At 38.1% G+C, this 19,136-nt stretch overlaps 1 protein-coding gene across 1 annotated transcript in view; it reads right to left on the minus strand.

Annotated features, from left to right (window-relative positions):
• The window catches only part of kcnh2b (potassium voltage-gated channel, subfamily H (eag-related), member 2b), a 253,417-nt gene that overhangs the window by 107,095 nt on the left and 127,186 nt on the right, over nucleotides 1-19,136 (minus strand). The window contains exons 3-5 of the mRNA XM_088918743.1: nucleotides 18,891-19,052; nucleotides 17,059-17,481; nucleotides 15,993-16,207 (exon numbers count right to left, since the gene is read on the minus strand). Of these exons, the coding sequence (XP_088774869.1) occupies nucleotides 15,993-16,207; nucleotides 17,059-17,481; nucleotides 18,891-19,052 (800 nt within the window). The remainder of the gene's footprint in view (nucleotides 1-15,992; nucleotides 16,208-17,058; nucleotides 17,482-18,890; nucleotides 19,053-19,136) is intronic.

Here is a 19,136-nt window from a genome sequence, read left to right on the forward strand (position 1 = left end):
TCTTGCTTATTGAACTGCTAAGATGCTGCAGCAAGTTCTTCATTAACTTTAGCATTTTTGTATTTATTTTTTTCAAATTACAAATTGAGGTTTACAGTTATTAAAAAATTGATACACATTGTAAACTGTACACAAGGTATTTTTCCTCAGTGTTAGTAAGAGGCAATAACCCCTATGAATAATATATCATAAGATAGACCTGATTAAAACATTGTACTTTGCCATAATAAAAGTGCAAATCAGAGGACCACATATTCTGGTTGATATACAGTAACACTCTAGAATTTCCATCCTTGCCAAAGAAAAAAGGTGGACAATAAGGAGGTGTTGCAATATACAAAACATATTCTGAAATTAAACTTGTCAAGAACAAAAATAAAATTATTACAATGTGTAATTGTAATTATTACCTTGATCTATGAAAGTACTGTACGTAATTCACCAAAGCCAAAACAGAAGCCCTGTTTGAAAGGCATGTTTTATACAGGTTTAATAAAGATGGGAGAGTTAAATGAAACAGAACAACACACAATAACAATATTAGAACATTAGTGAGGTAACAAAGGAAAGAAGGTCATTCAGTTTACCTAATTTGTCTGCGAGAAGGTAACTGATCCCAGTTTATGAAGGGTGGCTGGGTAGCTTGTTCTACACTCCCACAATCTTATGCTAGGCTGCTGCGTTCTTTAAAAAAAAGGTGCACTGAAGAGAGGTCAGAAATGAATCAATTTATAAAATAAAGAAAAATGCTGTGGCTAATTAGTTTTTGATTCACACAAAATATTTAAAGTCAATAAAAATCCTTTGCTCAAATGACTAAGAAAGCTATACTTTCCAATACTGAGTGCTCACAAGGGAGAAAAGAACAAAAGTTTTTACATACCCTGTTCTAAGCTGTAACTCTATGGCTTCTCCCTGGTTAAGTGTCTTCAGACCTCTCTGTGGAAACACTGGCTAACCAGTGAGACAGATAAGACTTCAAGTGTAGTGTAATAATATTTTGATTATGTACTATTCTGTGAAATTCTACTCTGAAGGGTGGCGTTTTGAAATCTAGAATGTGTTGGCTTAAGTGATATGGATCAATTTGCTTTTCAGTGATGGTTTTATCTACTTTGAATTGAAAGAGTTGATGGCTGGGATACTGAATTCTAGAAAGGTGTTTTACTGTGTGATTAATTATATTTTATCCATTTGGAGCATTGCGAGCATAAGGACATTAGCAAGCTTAATGTACGGTACAAAGTAGATATTTGTCCTGTCTTGCTTGTGAAGTAGTTAGCAGTGTTCTAATGGGTCAATCAGCATCTACAGCAGCAGACAGCACAAAAACAAGTTCCAAAACAATGCATCATTCATGCATGGCATTGCTGCTCTCAAGCATTTGGAGTCTGGACTACTTTCCACCAGACTGCATTATTATAACAATGTTCAAATCACAAAAGGTACAAACACATATCCTCCTCTATTCACTTCAGTGCGGGAATAACATTTTCAAGTTTCCAGTTGAGGCTTATTTAGATATTCACATAATTTCACACCTACTGGCCACAATTCATTATCAGCACATTAAGTGAAGGCATTTTAGACGTTTTAATGCATTTAGGCTAAAGCAGTAATCAGAAAGTAATACAGTATGTCTCTAAAACAATATAGCATGTTTTCATCTGTCAGTGTTCTTAAATCCAAGAAATTTGATTTTATTTATCATCATCTTTCAAAGGTGTTAAAAGAAGACCAGTCCCCTCATTCATTGTTTACCTACAACTTGAAGCAAGATGGGTGCATAATTAAGATTTTATGCTTTCTTTGTTTCACTTGAGAATATTATATTTACTGCTACATTTGTGACTCACCACCACCAAGCCAAACACCAATCAACTCCAAACACTCAATAAATAAATAACATTAATCACTTTTATAAAATATGTTGTGCTCCAGCATGCTTATACAGAAAACAAGTAACTTAGAACCTTGGAGTATAAATTATAAATTCTTGCTGTAGTTTGAAGATAAATATGGGAATGATTCACAACTGCTAGTAACAAAGGTAGTAATGAGTCAGCACTGTAATATTTTGATTTTATTTTGATTTGATTGTATGTCAATTGACTGCATGTACTGTATGCATGCCGTCGGTCTTGGTAATAGTTAGAAGGAAAGCTATCTGCATGAACTAGGGTTAAGATAAACATTCTGAATATATAATTTTATAGGTATTTTAATAAAATAATTTCAAATCATTATTCTGTCTTTACAATTAAAGCTTTTTTTCTGCAGACCTATGCATAAGTTGTTTAGATACACTATATACAGTATAGATTGGTATTGCTAGTATAACAATCTATTTATACATTTGTGATTTTAGAAGAATAACCTATACTGGTCCTGAACATTTATTAAATATTCTTGGTGTTGTTTTGATTAATTGATCAATTGACTTAACTTCTTATATGTCAATTGACCTGTTGCATGTCAGTGGCTAACTTTGCCTCAGTTGTATTGACCTACAGTGAAGAAAGTCCTCTGTAGTAAAGAAATATTTTGTGTAGATCCCCCTGATGGACTTGAGTGTGATGCAAACATGAAAAAGAGTTCACAAATTGCTGTGTAGAACTTCCCAACATATGGGGAAAGAGTAACAGTGTGGGAAGGTGAGTGTAGAAACTCCACTTGTTGTAAATGATTATAGCCCTGCTGCAAGGTACAGCATTGATCGAGTCCTGAGACCACACTATGTGCCCTTCCCGTGTGTCCATCCTGACATAACAATATCCCAGCAGGACAATGCATGACTTCTTTCTACTTGTGTAACCCTTTCATTCCAGAAAAATGAGAATGTGAGAGTTATACCATGGATACGCTGCTCTCCAGACTCATCCCTTTATTGAACATCTGCGAGATGAGCTTGAACGAGATGTGATATCTAGGCCTCACAGACAGATACAGTACATGCTTGTTCAGAATGGAACAGAGTTCCACAACACAGCATTTGGAAACTGGTGCAAAGGTTCATATACTGTACAACTTTTATTGCTTGAAACAGTGGCAACATACTATACACTCTCACCTGTGACTTTCACAGCAGAGCACCTTTTGATCAACACTGCTAAAGACAAAAGAGAATTTGCATAAGCAAATGACCAATGTCATGTCTGTTTATGTAGGCAGACCTGTTCCAAAAAGAAAAACTTAAAAGTGATAAGTTACTCAGTTCAATAATAAAGAGAAAATAAAGAAATCAGCAGGTCATTTTAAGCTCTGCATCCTTCTGTTCGCAGCTATAGTCAGTTGAACACAATGTCTTTTCAAAGCTGCAGTGGGCTGCACAGAGTCTATATGAGAGCTGGTTTATCGAGGGCTTTATCATGCAAGGATAACACTGGCAGAAGAAGTGCACATAAGAATAAGTATGAGAGAAACAGCAGTTTATACTGCTTAAGAACTCTTTGTTAGTGAGTTTTACCTTTACATTAAACTAAAAGCTGCTTTTTGAACAGCTGTGTGGTAACTTTTAGGACTGCTTATGGATGGTTCCTTTTTGTAGATTTTAATCGACAGTGTAATTAAATTTAAAAATAAGTTAGTTTACACACCAAGAAGATTCGGTTGTCTCTTATAATTAGGTTCGGAAAAGGAGCAAGAAAGTAACCTTGGCTGTAATCTTGGGAATAGTGAGACGAGGGACAATGGCACTTTCCTGACTGTTTAGCAACCATTAAGGTTCAGCAGCTGAGTGCAAATATTGATATTTACATTTGGATAACATACTGTACTGAAGTGAGTTACTCAGCAGCTGGTCCTCTGTTAATGAATGTCTGTTTATATGGCAGATTCCCAAAGTATTCCCCAGGTATGTGCTTCAGCATAGCAGGACTTTGGCTGGTTCATGCTGCCAGAGGATGCCCTTATATAGGGAGACTCCGGGACCACTACAGCAGGCACTAAGCCTGAAGCAGCACAGTGCATACTGTATGAAAGGGGCTAGCAGTGCAAAACATTCTCCAGTACAAGGACATACAGTAGTACTGTGGCACAAGGGTGCTTTAAAGACATCATGAATCACAGAGAAGAAATGCATTCTAGCATATGCTTTGGGGTTATGTTTGACTCTGAATAAAAACATAAAAACTAAGCGAGGTTTTGTGAACAGTCTTTTTGTTTGGTTGTTACAAGCTTATTAATCTCTTACTATTGCAGAATAGACATGCACATGGTTCGCATGTGTGACGTGTCACTGATATTTTGCTTTAAAAAAAGAAATGTCTTAAATAAAGGTTTAACTGGTCAAGTCAAATTGCAACAGTCCCTGATAAAGACTAGACCTACAGTAACAAATAAAGACTCAGCATCATGACCACTATTGATACTTTAGAGTAAAAAATATTACTCTGAGCCTCTAAAATACAGTGAGATGAACACAAGGCTTCATTAAAATCTTTGCAGACTAGAAAAAAGATTCCCACAAATGTCTATGCAATTTCCTCTTCCTTCTCCTCTTTCTGAGCTCTGATAAGTTGATATCGTGAGTCTCCTTTTCATGTTCTTTATATTCTTCTTTCTTGAAACTCTCCATTTTGACTCCTTTGCTAAATGACTGCACTGCAGTACTAAATGTTATCAATGCCTCAGTCCTCACTGGCAGACTTTCTTATTATGTACTGTACTGTGGTTTTTGCAAACTTCTATTACTGCATGTACGGTATGGAGTGTCACAGAGGTTTCCATTTTTAGCTCTCTGGTTCCTTAATACCATATACTATACTTCCATGCATGTCCTGTTCCACTACTACATTTTTGACAGCAAGAAATAAATGCAGTTCAGTTAAAGTTATATACCTTTCTGGCTCTGCATTTAATATTCTACATATTTAACTATTCTTTCTTGAAGAACACACCCACTGCTTTGTAATGAAACACTTCAAATAAAATGAATCTCATTCAGTGTTTTTCATACTCTCCTGCACTACTTCAGTTACAAAGTCATAAAATATTAAAAAACTTAGGTTCTAAGCTCTGTCAGATAAAATGACTGTGACAGTTTCAATATAAAGAGAAGTCAGATGTACATAACGGAACACAAAGCAATTTCTCTTTGGCACCGACTTCAGCAAGACTCCCTGGGCAAAGGCTCTGAGTTGTTCTTGCTGCTGAGGACACCATGCTGGTGAGACTGTTAGGTATGCCCCCACCCTGCAGACTGAAACAGTATTACAATGGGGGCTTGTCTGTTTAATAGTTTTAGTCTAGACTAGATGGGTTTTGTATATAGCCATTGTTTTTTCTGGTTCTTATTTGGAATCCAGTCTTGCTATTTTAATATGGTATTTCTATTATTGCTTGACAGCGAATAAATCAAACTTACAGACTTTCCGTTTGTTGCTATTTCCTCAAATGTCAAAAAAGAATACTATGCTGTGTTTCCCCTGAAAGTTTACAGGCAGTGAGTTTATCCCATCTTACTTTGTTGCATGTTCCAAATACATGCTTAACTCTTTGACTACGTCCCTGTCTCACAAAGAGCAAACTATTCTGAATTCCGTTTTCAGTAGGACTGTATGTTTGAGTCTCAGCATTTTTACACTTTTAAAGTTCACACGATTTGAGCGATTTGAGGCAAACAGCACTCCTTAGCAAGGAGACTAAAACTACTAGATATTTAAAAAATATACTGAGTTACTTTGAAAAAAAAATAACTTTAAATACCATTCTTTGAACTGCAAGTCCATATCCATGAAGTCAGTGTAAGCAACATTTCATAAGAACCTAAGAATGGTAAAGAGAGTAACCTACAGTATTCTGTCCTGTTTGGTAGCAGCCAGTTGATCCTAGGATCTCAACTTGCCTTTTCTTGAAGGAAGACAGTGTTTTGGCTTTATGGTATGGATGGATAGTTTGTTCTATATTTCCATAAATCTTTGTGTAAAGAGGTGCCTCCCAGTGTTGCGCAGGGTGTGGTCTATCTAGTGGTGGGTGTGATAAGAGACAGAAAGTGTAGAGAGAAAGTACACTTTGTACTCGCGTGCTGATATCAGTGACGACCTGCATGCAGGAGATGATGGAGCACCCATATATTCAAAACACTCTGCGCATTTTCTCCTCGGATGAGCCTGTCCAATACAAACTCCCCCGAGACTCTACTGATAGATGAGCCCAGCCTTTCACATGCAATTCTTGCAGACACAGCGCAGATCAGACTATTGCTAAGACAGGCGGAGATGGGATACGGTCTGTGACTACACCTGTCGTGTAATGACAGCGAGTTTGCTTATATACCAGTTTGACTGTGGCATTAGAGTCAGGGTCTAATAATTAAATCTTTATATACATACAGTATGTGAAGATGTCAGAAATACAAAGAAAAAACGGTGTTCTGTGGTTTTGTGGTTTCTAATGTTATCGGGATCATCAGAAGTATGTTACAGTGGAAACACAAAAACCTATCTATTAAATTTAGAACATGTCATTTAATGTAACCATGTTACCAATTTAAACTGCTTTGTCTATGTGATATAATGTATGGATAACTATCATGTTCATATTTGTTCAGATTTCCAAAACTTAAAATGTTCATAGCTGCTGGATTGATATTTTTTATAAACAGACTTTTGAAATGTGATAGTGAGCTAGGATCATAGTGCCAAGACTATATGTGCACCCATGCTTAACTGAGCCATTCTGTATTTGAATATACCCTGCTTTTACTTCATTTATTTAAACACAGGCTATTGCCTACTTACAGTACCTGTCACAGAACAACCATCCTGCACCAAAAGAGCAACACTCCTTCTCTGATTGACAGCTTTGCACACACACTCATCTATATATGAATAAGGTACAATGGGCAGGTGGTATAATACTAGAAAACATGAAAACATTTTATGATAACTACAGTTCATTAAAATTAAGAATGTTTAATAAAAGTATACTCAAAAAACAAAAGGCAAACAGTCAACTGACTCTACAAACTTTGATATGCCACCATTACTGTCCAGGGTGGACAGCATTGTTGGTAAATAATTGTTCAAATTACAAACAAATCAATGCTGATTAAGCTAAAGGTGATTCAATACAGAATTCAATCTCTCCACTTTGATGAAAGAATAAGCTACCCCCACTGGCCTGTATCTCGTGGCTCAGGGTGATTAATGGGGGCAATATGAGATAAACTGGGCCAAGGCAGAGGATAGGAGACAGGGCCCTCTCCCTCTGCCGCTCTGAGGGGAGTTCCCATCAATCCTCCACTCATCCTGGCTGACGTCAGCCCGCCTCCCCACAGCCCTGTACAGCCAGTAGGGAAAAACCTATTGGCACAGCGCAGCTCTTTGCGGGGGCGAAAATCGAGGAGACAGTCATACTACTGCCTATAACAGTCCTCTGAACTTTGCAGCAGGGTGTGCGAACAAGCATGTTTACTTAAGGCTGCTGTCAGGGGCTTCCCAGAGCTTTCCCAGGGCCTCTGCCAGTGAGACCTTGGATGCTGTTCTGCACAGTCAGTGCTCCATAAAAAAAGAGTTGTGTGTGCCACGGTAATGCAAGGAAACGGATACTTGTGCACAGAAAATCAATACAACCGATTCCAAACTACTATAATTGATCCTCACCAGGGATCAGCAACTCTCTGATGAAGAACAATTCCAGACTATGTACTCCCCACAGTGCATGAAAAGCGATCCTATTTTGTTTTGATTTAAACCCCTGCAATGGGGTAAAGTACATTTTAGGATCATTATTATTATAAATGATTTAGCTGAAAACTTTATCCCAAGTGAAACAATAGTTATTGAATGTTTTTAAGGATTGTATCACATTGCAGCTTCTCTCCATGTGAAGATAGGTTTTTGATACAGTAGGTGCTCTTGTTTTTTCCTACCTTCCAAAGGCATGAACCTAGTCTAGGCTAGGTGCTAATTAGAGGGCTAATTGGAGTCTCTAAATCAAGGCTGCCTAATCCTAGTACCAGAGTGCCTGTTTTAATTCCTGTTTATATTTTAATGAGCTAAACCAACTGGTTGACTGGCTCAACTGGATCAGTTCAACAGCTTCTCCCATCTCTTCAAGTGTTGCAGCTATAAAAAGAGATAGGAAACCTGTTGACACACCAGGCAATGGGGACCGAGATTGGACAACCCTGCTCTAGCTTGTCCTGTTTGCGTGTGTCCTGAGATGAGCCACTTCCTGTACAAGATGTCCTTCTTTGTGCGCTGTCCTAGGTTGGCACAATTCTTACGAGGACTGAACTGTTAAACATGAATAAATTGATTTCTGAAAATCCCAGCACCTCCGACACTAAATAGTGGGATTTGTCACGATTCTTCAAAGCAAGAATGAGATTTCACAGAAAGAAGTCACCTGGAATAAAAGCACATATGAAAGGCACAAAATGAGTGGAGGTCATTCACTCCATCCTGAGCACTAATAGCTTATTGATCTAAAACTTTCATCAAGCTGCTTCTTGAAAGATTCGTGTACTTCTAGGTTTTGAAATAATTGACCCCAAATGTATTATTAGTACAAATATTAATCAGCTGTCAAACTGCTTGGTGCAGAACAGCAGCCATCTTGAGGTGCCAGACACAGGTGATATCTTTAGTGGATTAAATTAGATGGGATGAAAATAGTCTTGATTTTCATTTCTCACTACCTTTCAATCTTATGAATGAGGCTTTTGTCTTAAAAGGTTAATGGTCTACTTGCAATTAAAATAACAGTACTAATTAAAATATTTTAAAATGAGGTACTATTTAAATGAGTGAATAAGAAATATAATTCTGGAGAACTCAATAATCTACAGTATATTGTATTAGCTGAATGTCTCTCTTAGTGAAGGCAAGTGAATGGAGTACTGGCAAAAAAAACTTTTGAAGTTTATCATCTGCAATTCATTTGTTCTCCTCTAGAGGTCAATAGTGCCTTCAGCGTGAGGTCTTGATACACAACATTGATGGTCAACATGTTTTTGCAGGGGAAAACCTCAGTAGCAGAGTTGAATTCTTCTGGTGTATAGTGGTCTTTGCTGCTTAAATATGATGCAGGATTTTGAACTGTTTTGTTTCTTATGTCTGTGCCAAACTTGAAAATTACTGTCGGTCAGTTGTTCGCAGAAGGAACAGCAGAGTGGAACAGAGGTTTGTGTTCCAGTCCCAGACACTGCTGTTATATCCTTGAGTGAGGTACAGTACTTCACTCAAATTACCTCAGTATGAGACACAGCTTTAAAAATGGATACAAATGTAAGTTGCTTTGGATAAAAAGTTCATAATTAAATCATTCTAATTAAATATCATTGCATAATCTTGATCATCGTAACTTCATTAGAACACTGAATTTGGCACATTAGTATTAAACAAATGTGTTACAGATACAGTAAAGCTTTTGTTGCAAACTTATATTCATTGTTTCAGACTATTGTATTAATAAGACTAATGGAAACATAATTGGGGTTATGTCCCATTAATTAGCCCACCGGAATAGAATATTGTATCAGAATAGTATTTGATCCCACATGTTTCCCACAGGATACACCCTGACTGATTGTGATTGTCACCATAAGAACCTCCTACACTTGTGAGTGCTGGGGCCAATGTGGCAAATTAGTGTTGTTGAGTTCCCTATGGGAACATGAAGATCAAACTGGTTAGTAGGACTAATGCAATCACCCAATGATGCTACTGGCGATGACTTCAGAGTGCTACCTCCAATTTAAAGCTTTTTCAGATCTAGGATGACATGACATAACATTTTCCAAGAAGACACCCTCACTGACACATTCCACAGAATCAGCTGTAATTTGAATGAAAGAATCTGCTGCACGTCTCTCTCAGGAGATGGTAATATGACCTGAATTAGAAAACCATATCTTTCAGATTTGAAGTTCCTGAAATCTCACATTTTACAGTTCACCTACCTTTACAGTAGTCATTTTTCTACAAGCTTAAAAAGAACCCGCTACGATCGTGATTTTAAGGAAGGTTTTGTAATTTAGTCATTATGATTAAATACACATGAGAAGAGAGGAACACAGGGTAAATTCAGAATATACGGTACTTATTCAGTATATAGTGCCTATTGAAATTTTACATCAATTCAAATTTTTCATCTTCTGTTGCCTTAAGCCTGGAATTAAAATGCATTAAAATATATTTTCTTACATTTATCTACACATCCATGGTTTGTATGGTGGCACTGTGGTTAGCATGGATAAAACAGTTATCAGAAAATAACCGATTGCATAAGTATTCACCCCCTTTGCTATGACACACCTAAATAGGCTCTGGTGCAACCAATAGAATTCAGAAGTCACATATTAGTTAAATGAAGTCCACCTGTGTGTAATTAAATTGTTTCACATGATTGCGGGTTAAATACAATTATCTCTGGAATTATCTCTCCCAAAGCCAATTCATACTGCTCCAAACAAAAACTATACCATCAAACAAAGGAACATTCTGAATAAATTCTGAATATGGTTATTACAAAGCATCAATCAGGGGAAGGATACTTCCCAAGACATATTGAATATCTCCCAAAGCACAGTAAAGTCAATTATAAAGAAATGGAGAAAATATGGCATAACAGAATCTGTGCAGAACAGGACATTCTCAAAAACTGAGTATCCAGGAGAGATGAGCACAACTCTCTGAAGCATGCTGGTGACAGCATCGTGTTACTGGGATGTTTCTCATCAAGGCAAGGACTTGGGTACTTGTTGGGATAGAAGGGAACAAAGTACAGAAAAGTCCTTGAGGAAAACCTGCTGCCATCTACAAAAACATGAAACTGGGGCCGATGTTCACCTTTGAGAATGACAACTGCCCAAAGCACAAAGAATGCCTAAAGAATGACAAAGCACACAATCATAGTAACAGTGAAGTGATGAAGGAACAAAAGGTTAAATGTCCTTGAGTGGCCCAGTCAGAGCCTCACCCTATATCCCATGAAGAAATGTGCCAAGACTGGAAGATCACCTTACATCAATACTAACTGTCAGGAAGCATCTTTCAGGACCCTATGCAGACAGCACAATCTGGGAGGGAGTGAACAGACACTGGGAGAAAACGAGGAACTGGGCTGGTAGACGAACAGGGGGGCATGACGAAGGTGCTCGGTGCTCAGGGGGCCATGACATCTGTCATTACTGCCAAAAGAGCTTCTCCCAGAATTAACTCAGGGGGGCAGAGATTTATCTAATTTTGTTTAACATTTTATTTTAATAAATTTTTTTATTCTATTAAACCATTTTTCCCTTAAAAATGAGGAGCCTGGTAGAGAATAGCTCACTAGGATACAGTACACTGTACTGTTTTTTAATGCTACACCTGTAAGCTTATAGACAAGTTGTGGCCTTTTGTTTGCAACAAAATGTTTTATTTGTCGCCTTCATATGCTATGGTATTTACAATATATGTAACTAGTCCTAAATGAATCTTAAGTTAAAAAATAGGCACAATTAAAAAAGACACCACCATAAAAAGAAGACAAGTTCTAAGCAGAGAATAATTCGTCATCCGTATCAATCTCAGAACTGCCTGGATAATGGCATAGTGCCCAAAGCCATGTGAGGAAAAACAGTCTCTTGATTTATTCACAGAGGCTGCTACTTGGAGCAGGTCTCCTGTTTAATGTGTAATATAGCCTTCTCAAACAAAGATTCCACCGGACTGGACTGTATGTTTCCTTCTTCTCCTTTTTACTGTGATTGATAAGAATACTACACCTGCAGATCACATATTTGTTCACTATTCACTATTCTGCTACCTGATCATTGTTTTTTTTTACTTTGTTTCAAATTTACTACTTTCTAAAGTTTAGTTTGCATTGTTCTGTATGTGTATTAATAACATGGCATACTGGAAATGCAACACAGATTGAGTGATTCATTGATTAGCTGGTAAATAAAAGCCGATTCCGCTCTCTGAAAGACAGGAGAAGCTGAAGTGACAGGGGTCCATGACAGAATGAACCAAAGTAAATGAAATCTGTTAGAGGAGATTTGGAATGTTGCACAAAAGACTTTTCACTTATTTCAAGAGATGCTCAACCAGCAGATACAAGTGGAAAACATCACTGTACCTTTCTCAAAACAAAGATCAGTGTGTTTTCCAAGATTAAAACCATGAAGTAAGATTAACTCCTCACAATTACAGGACTCTAATAAAGATATAATAATATGTATTTCCATTTAATAACCTGTAACCTGGAGATGGTGATGCTGATAACCTGGAAGGTGGTAGGGGCAACTATTAAGTTAAATGATACTGCATATTTTCTTCATTGAGAACTACTTCAAAGTATTGAAAATTATCCCAAGCTACTCATAGACTATTCTTTTAATAGTCTCTAAGGGTGCATTGGCTATTTAGCTCTTATAATTTAAGTATTTAGATATATTTTAAAATATATGTTTACTGATAGAAAAAAGAAACAACTTTTTCTGGAATTACAATACTATAGTTATAGCTTATATACTGTACTTTCACAAAAAGTTGTCAATTTGTTTTAAGCCCTCTGACCAGCAATACAGCTTGTGCAGTGAGGCATTGCAACTTGCCAATCACACAAAAGCTCATTAGGTTTTACCCAACAAGGTCCAGATGGAATGATGCCAGATCAGATCACCTTAAAAAGGCCTTAATTCAAAGTTTGGGTCACTGCAAGAAAAAGGCCATACTCAGTTTTCTGTGTATTCCATAATGCCTCGAATGTCATCAGAAGCAAGAGAGAGGGTCATTGTCATGCTGCATGCAGGCATGTCATGTGCTAGCGTTGCCAGACACCATGGAGTAAGCCACTCCACTGTGTCCCAACTGCAGAGAAGGTTTCAACAGACCGGCAGAACAGATGACCATCCAAGATCTGGTCACCCTCAAGTGACCACACCAGAGCAGGATTGACACATCAGACTGGTCCATCTGAGAGATAGTTTCTGTCAGGCGTACTATTGCTGAAACTGCCGGCAGACATAATGCCCATCAGTGACAGGACAATGAGGCTCCATGCTGCTCGCCTTAGAGCAAGGCGACCTGTCAGAGGCCCTCTGCTCACACCTCCTAGATGTCACACCTGACTGGCTTGGGCCAGACAGAGGCTGTAATGGCCTCATTAGCAGTGGCATGAGGTCCTCTTCATGGATGAGTCACTCTTCAGCCTGTTCCATACAGATGGGAGGGCAAGAATGTGGAGGTGGAGCTGTTGTGTTTCTATTTTCCATCAGTATACAGTATATCTTCATTTCTGTGAGAGGCTTAATACTGCATGCTGTGTAGCAGTGCGTTGTAATCTGGAGTATCACCTGAGAGGTAAACTCTGATTAAGTCATCCATGTGCTTCTCAGTCTGATGTGTTTGGAACTTCAACTAGTTTTATAGATAAAGGTCATGTCGGAGAAGGCAAATTTGCACAGGTACACAAAACAGTGATGCTACTTTCATGGTTGTTTTGCTAATGGTGTTGTACTTCTCTGCATCCACAATGTTCCATAATTCTAAAGCAGATTGCCGTAGAAGCCATTTTGAAGACTGACAATCTTCACAGATAGTCATTGTGATTAAACAGCACACCTTCTGTTCAGAAATGTCACAAATGTCCACCTCCATAAAGGTATGTGAAATCTATACCACACAGGGCTCCAGCTGTATGAAATTAGTGAATATCTTATCAATCTCTTTAGCAGGCCTGACAAAAAGATCACTGTACTTATTAGTGTCCAAGGCCTCAGCTGCAAATTAATTTTTCATCTGTATTTTGTTCAAAAAAGGGAGATGCTCTTTTCAGCATTTGTTGAATAATGAGGCTCAGACTTAGACTTGAAACTTTTCACTGCACTGATAATGTCAGCAATTGTCTTCATTCTAGCTCTTGCTATTCATATTTTTATTGGGGAAAAAATCAAAACCTCAGTTTGCAGCCAACGATCAGATGAAAGGGTTTCTACAGATTACTTGAAATTTCAGCCTAAATAGAAATCAACAACTATTCTAATCACAGGTAATTACATGATTACATCCTTTTAAAGTGCCTGCTGATGGATAACACAATGATAGTTCAAGATACTGTATGTATCGTGTAGGGATCTGATTTGCAACTTGTAATCAGGAAACCAGTGTGCTTCCTGGTCTTAGCTGGGGTTGTTAGTTGTAATTAACAACAATTTCTCAATTGGCAAATTCTTTTTGACTAAATAGTTCTTCATCATGTTAATTGTATCATCTATAATTTTGGTTGCTGATTTCAGAGCAAGAAAGTCAAAAATTCCCCTTTGACTGCAAAGTCCTCCAATTCCAATTAAGCAATATAATTTGTCCACTTATTCACCACACTCAATTGAGAATCATTGGCAAGTACCCCTATCAGATATGATTTCAGGACAGTTTTGGTAATCCTTGAATAAAGATTTGAGCATCACAATCATTAAGCCCTTAACAATTTCACCTCCTGTACAGCTCACAATGTCTTGTTCTTTGTAAAATACTAAGCCACTTTGAGAAATGCTTCAGTTGCCATGTGACTATTCTTAGTTGGTTGGGTGAACATGGGTAGTTACTCTGCAATACATTTTTTAGACCACCAACTGCTTCCAGTGGGAATATCTTATACAACGTTTTTGTCAACTGCAGTGGAAGTTGACAAAACTCCAGATCTTTTCCCAATGGTAACTCTCATACTGTTGAGTAAACATGCATACTTGTATTCTCCTACTCCTGATGTAAATAGCTGGTCTTTTGATTTTCTTTGGTGGACCTGCTTTAATTTTCAAGGTGATTGAAATGGTTACAAAAAGATAACTTTGTAACTATTCCTGTTTGTAACGCTTATGACCTACTTCACTGTACGTGGAATTTTAACTAAAGACCATCATGTGAGCATCTGAACCTGAGCATCACACGGCATGGATACAACAGCCATACAGGATTAACATACCCCCACAAGCCAAGAGTAAAAGTACCAGCTAGAAATATTCACATTATCCATCGAGACAAATTAATAAACTAAATTTCAAAGTAAAAAATATCTAATCTTTTACTTGAATTTAAATTAAAAAGCTGTATTATTTGTACAAAGCCACTAAGACTGCCATACTCTCAGAGGGTATTCAAGTACAACCACAGACATTCATATCTTAAAACCAACTCCAAAACACTCTTTAAATGCCCTAAAAGTCTTGGAGGGGCAGGTTATTTGTACTGTGAATTTGTTGTGATATTTCTAAAGACTGATTAATATAAAATATAAACCACAGAGTATTATGCTTGCCTTCTGAAAATACATACAGTGCATAGTCTTTTCATGAACAGGTGAACCCGGCCTTGTGGATACAGAACATTAGGATGTATTGCACCTTCTTGCTACTTTGTTCCTAAGATTTGATTGAGGCCAAAAAATAATCATCCAATATTCATAAAAAAATATTAATTCAATATTTGTCAAATCATGCTATGTATAGCATACAGCCAGTCAAAGTAGATGCAGTCCATTTCTGGGACACACATGAATTTGTGTACATAAAGCTGTCAGAGGAATCAATGTATGTATTTCCCTTGTAAAAGGTTTATAATGCATGTCAGAGGTGTACATTATAGATGTGCTTAGGTTACTATTGTATTTGATTCAGTAGCATTTTGTCATTTTGATAATGATCTTTATACAGAAACTGAGAAAAACCCAGGTGGTCATCACTGCTCAAGGCAAGCATTTAAATGATTTCTTAAAATAATTCAACCCTCGGCCGTCAAGCCACATCAGTTCATAATCAGACCAAAAGAAAATTAAACAGCTCTTGTCTGCAGAAGATTAGTTAGCATTTGCATATCATCAAGGGCTTCCAAAAACAAGGCAATCAAAGTTGGAAAACAGACATTCTTTGACAAATCCTCACCAAACTTGCAGCTTCACTCAGACTCCCCTGAACCTGCAATTCACAACCCCCAAAGGAGCCCTTTTTCCAGTCCAGAGGACAAGGACTTGGCTAGAGAACCCCAGGTCTGTGGCCATACCTGTGTAACCTTCTCAGTGACGTTGTGTGTGCGGTCCTTCAGCTTGCAGGGAGCAATGATCTCCTTGTCAGAGGAAGGTGAGGCAATGAAGGGCTCTGGCTTGAAGTCCACAAAGTTGAGTGTGATCTGTGGGATCTTGCTAATGGTCCGGTAACGTATCAGGTCTGAGTCAGAGGTTGAGTTCAGCATGTTAGTTTTAATGTGGTTCATTGCACCTGTGCAGGAATGACACAATTACCATAAAGAGATTTGACATTTTCAAGCTATCTTAAAATCATACCTCACCTTACGAGCAATTAATAGAAGGTTCCTAAGATACAGGTTCAGAAAGCAATCCAAACTAACTGTGCTAACATCAATATGAGTTGAGCTGCTGGTAGGTGTTGTACTGTCTTCCTTGGGAACTAACTTACAGTATACTCAATATTCTCTCATAGCGTCTGAATAAATAAAGTATCTGCAGTATATAAGATATCCACAGGACAAAACATAAGTAATGATACAGGATTTTTTATAATTATCCGTGAACTAATTTCTCAGTTAGCCTCTCTCTTCTGATAGACTGTCATCACACTCTTTTAGATTACATGTTTCCCACTCCCCTGTGAATCAAAATATTCCATTATTTTCTTAAACGATTCAGTCTTTTGAATTCCTGTGTCCAGAAAAAGGCTAATCTTTCCAAACTAGAAATGAAAGGCATTGTGATAGCCTCTATAAAGAGTTAGAAAAATATTCTTAACTCGCTTTGTTTTATGTACTTTCTCATGTTCTTGAACAAAGTGTTGAATGACAAAAATACCAATAAATCTCCGCAAACGTTCCTTGGAACATGAAAGGTTTCCTAACCTGACTCTTTATTTAAAAAAAAGGTTTCACTGCCCCACACCTGTTATATCATCATTACACTGTCCATAAATGTGAAGTAATAACTGTGATGAAATATCTTTGTATCTACCTATGATGATATATCATTGCACTGTCCATACCTATTCAATTTTACTATTGTACAGTCCCCACCTGTGATGATGAATCATTACGTTACTCTGCACGCTGTGCATCATACCTGTACTGGCATGGCGGCTGCGGAGCTTCTTATCAAAGTCAGTCTTCATGGCCTCGATGTCATCGACAGAGGATGCGCGGCGCACACTGTAGAAGCTCTCGCGGGACCGGCTGCGTGTTAGGCTGCAGTTGGAGAAGGAGGCGTCAGGGTTGAGGCGCTGAGGCCTGGGAGATGAGTGATTGATGGGTTGGTTTTCCCCGCCGTCCAGCAGGGCACGCTGGTCCTCTGGCCATAGCATCTCGGGACCGCCCAGGCAGTTCTGCTCTGGCAAGGACAGCAGCTCCCCCAGGGCCAGGGGCTCGCTGCTGGGCTTGGACATGTCCACCACCACGGCCTCTGGGTCCTCCCGAGACAGTGACTGCTTGCTGGTGCCCAGGGAGCGCAACAGGGGTAGCCGCAACCTGAACCCTCGTGGACGTCCTACTTACAGTGACAGAGAGAGATTGACAGGGGGGGGCGCCAAAACAAAGTGGTTACTGAGCATGGTTCCAATAGTAACTCGCTAGAATCTCCTGCACCCTCGACAGGCTTCTGAGAAAACATCCACTGATCAAACATATTCCACCATGCACTGTTCCAGAAAGAGACACTACACAAAAAAGAGTATGCTAGCTTTTTTGTCAGTGTGTGGCACAAACAAATAGTTTGCATTGTTACACTTGCTTGATATTTTGTTGACAAAAGAACCTAAAGAAAAATGCCCTGAAAGGAAAAACTTTAATGCACTTAGATAAGCCCTTCAAATTGATTTATCAGTTGACGGCCTGAAAAGCTAATTAGAGTGTGTGGTTAGGTTTTTTTTAGTGTGCAGCAAAGGCTAGCATTTGATCAGTGGCCTTGAATAGAAATGTGCTTTATCCAAAGTCAATGGCTCTGTCTCGCTAGTGTACACACTACAAAGCAGAATCACTTCTGATCTTAACCCTCAGCCTACTTCAGATCTTAGCAGACAATCAACATGTTAAGCAACCTCTTGGGGACGTACTCCTTCTCGGGTCTTTCTGTTCTTGAAATACTTAAATTGGAGGTTGTATTTTATTTTTTCCTTTAAGAAAAGAAAGCAACAAATGAAAAGAAAAGCGAAAATAGTTCAAATATTAATTGGTGGAGATTTGAACACGGTTTGTTATTTCTACCTTAGATGTGTCAAAAACGTTTTTTTTTATCTAAGAAGTTTGAGCTGACTTTAGTGAATTGTAGCTCTTTCTCATCAGACACAGCTGCAGACATTCCATTATACCATGCTAGATTCCATTGAACCCCATTAATGTCTCACCAAATGGAATTTGGTTTGCAGAGGACCATTTGGAAAAGCTTCTCCTGTTTATTCAGTTTAATATAATCAACGAAGATGCGTATACAGTATGTTTTTTACAGAACATAATTATATATTTGTTTGTGGAAGATAAGTATAACATTTAGTATTAATCCAAATCTGAAAGCATGTCATATATGATTTATTTGCAATGCTGTCCTCAGTTGTTGAAAAACTGTTGCTGCAAAGCAGAACAATTATTTAGAAAGTTACATATCAGAAACTTTTAAATTTTAATGTGTTGTGGTTTTAGTTTCCTTTTGTTTAAAACATTGGGAATTTGAACTGGTGAGTGTAGTATTCAGATTAACATGAGTTGGCCTGGCTTGACCATGTGTCTGGTGTTAGTAGCTAATTAGTTCCTAATTAGTAAAATCATTCTAACAATGAGGGGACTGGTTTTGCCAACATACAGCAGTGAAAGAGATTGCAATTATTTTAATTAAATAGTTCTGATCAATGCAATTATATCAATATCTGACCAGACTGTGGCAGTCTGTCTCCAATTTTTCTGTACCTGCATTGATCCAGGAGGACGGAACCTTGTGGTTAAGTACTTGCTCAGGTGAGCGAAGCAGCTTATTATCAGTCATGACTTCGAAGTTGAGGATGAACATTATCACTGCACCATCCTCATTCTTCACTGGCACCACATCCACCTGGCATGGGAAGCACCCACCTGCAGAGAACAAGGAGCCACATCAGGGCAGTGAGCAAACATACTCCACACCCTTAGCAACACTCATCATCTTCATACCAATTA

Source organism: Atractosteus spatula, chromosome 6 (assembly GCF_055471065.1).
Source record: "Atractosteus spatula isolate fAtrSpa1 chromosome 6, fAtrSpa1.hap1, whole genome shotgun sequence".
In the NCBI taxonomy this organism is placed as follows: domain Eukaryota; kingdom Metazoa; phylum Chordata; class Actinopteri; order Semionotiformes; family Lepisosteidae; genus Atractosteus; species Atractosteus spatula.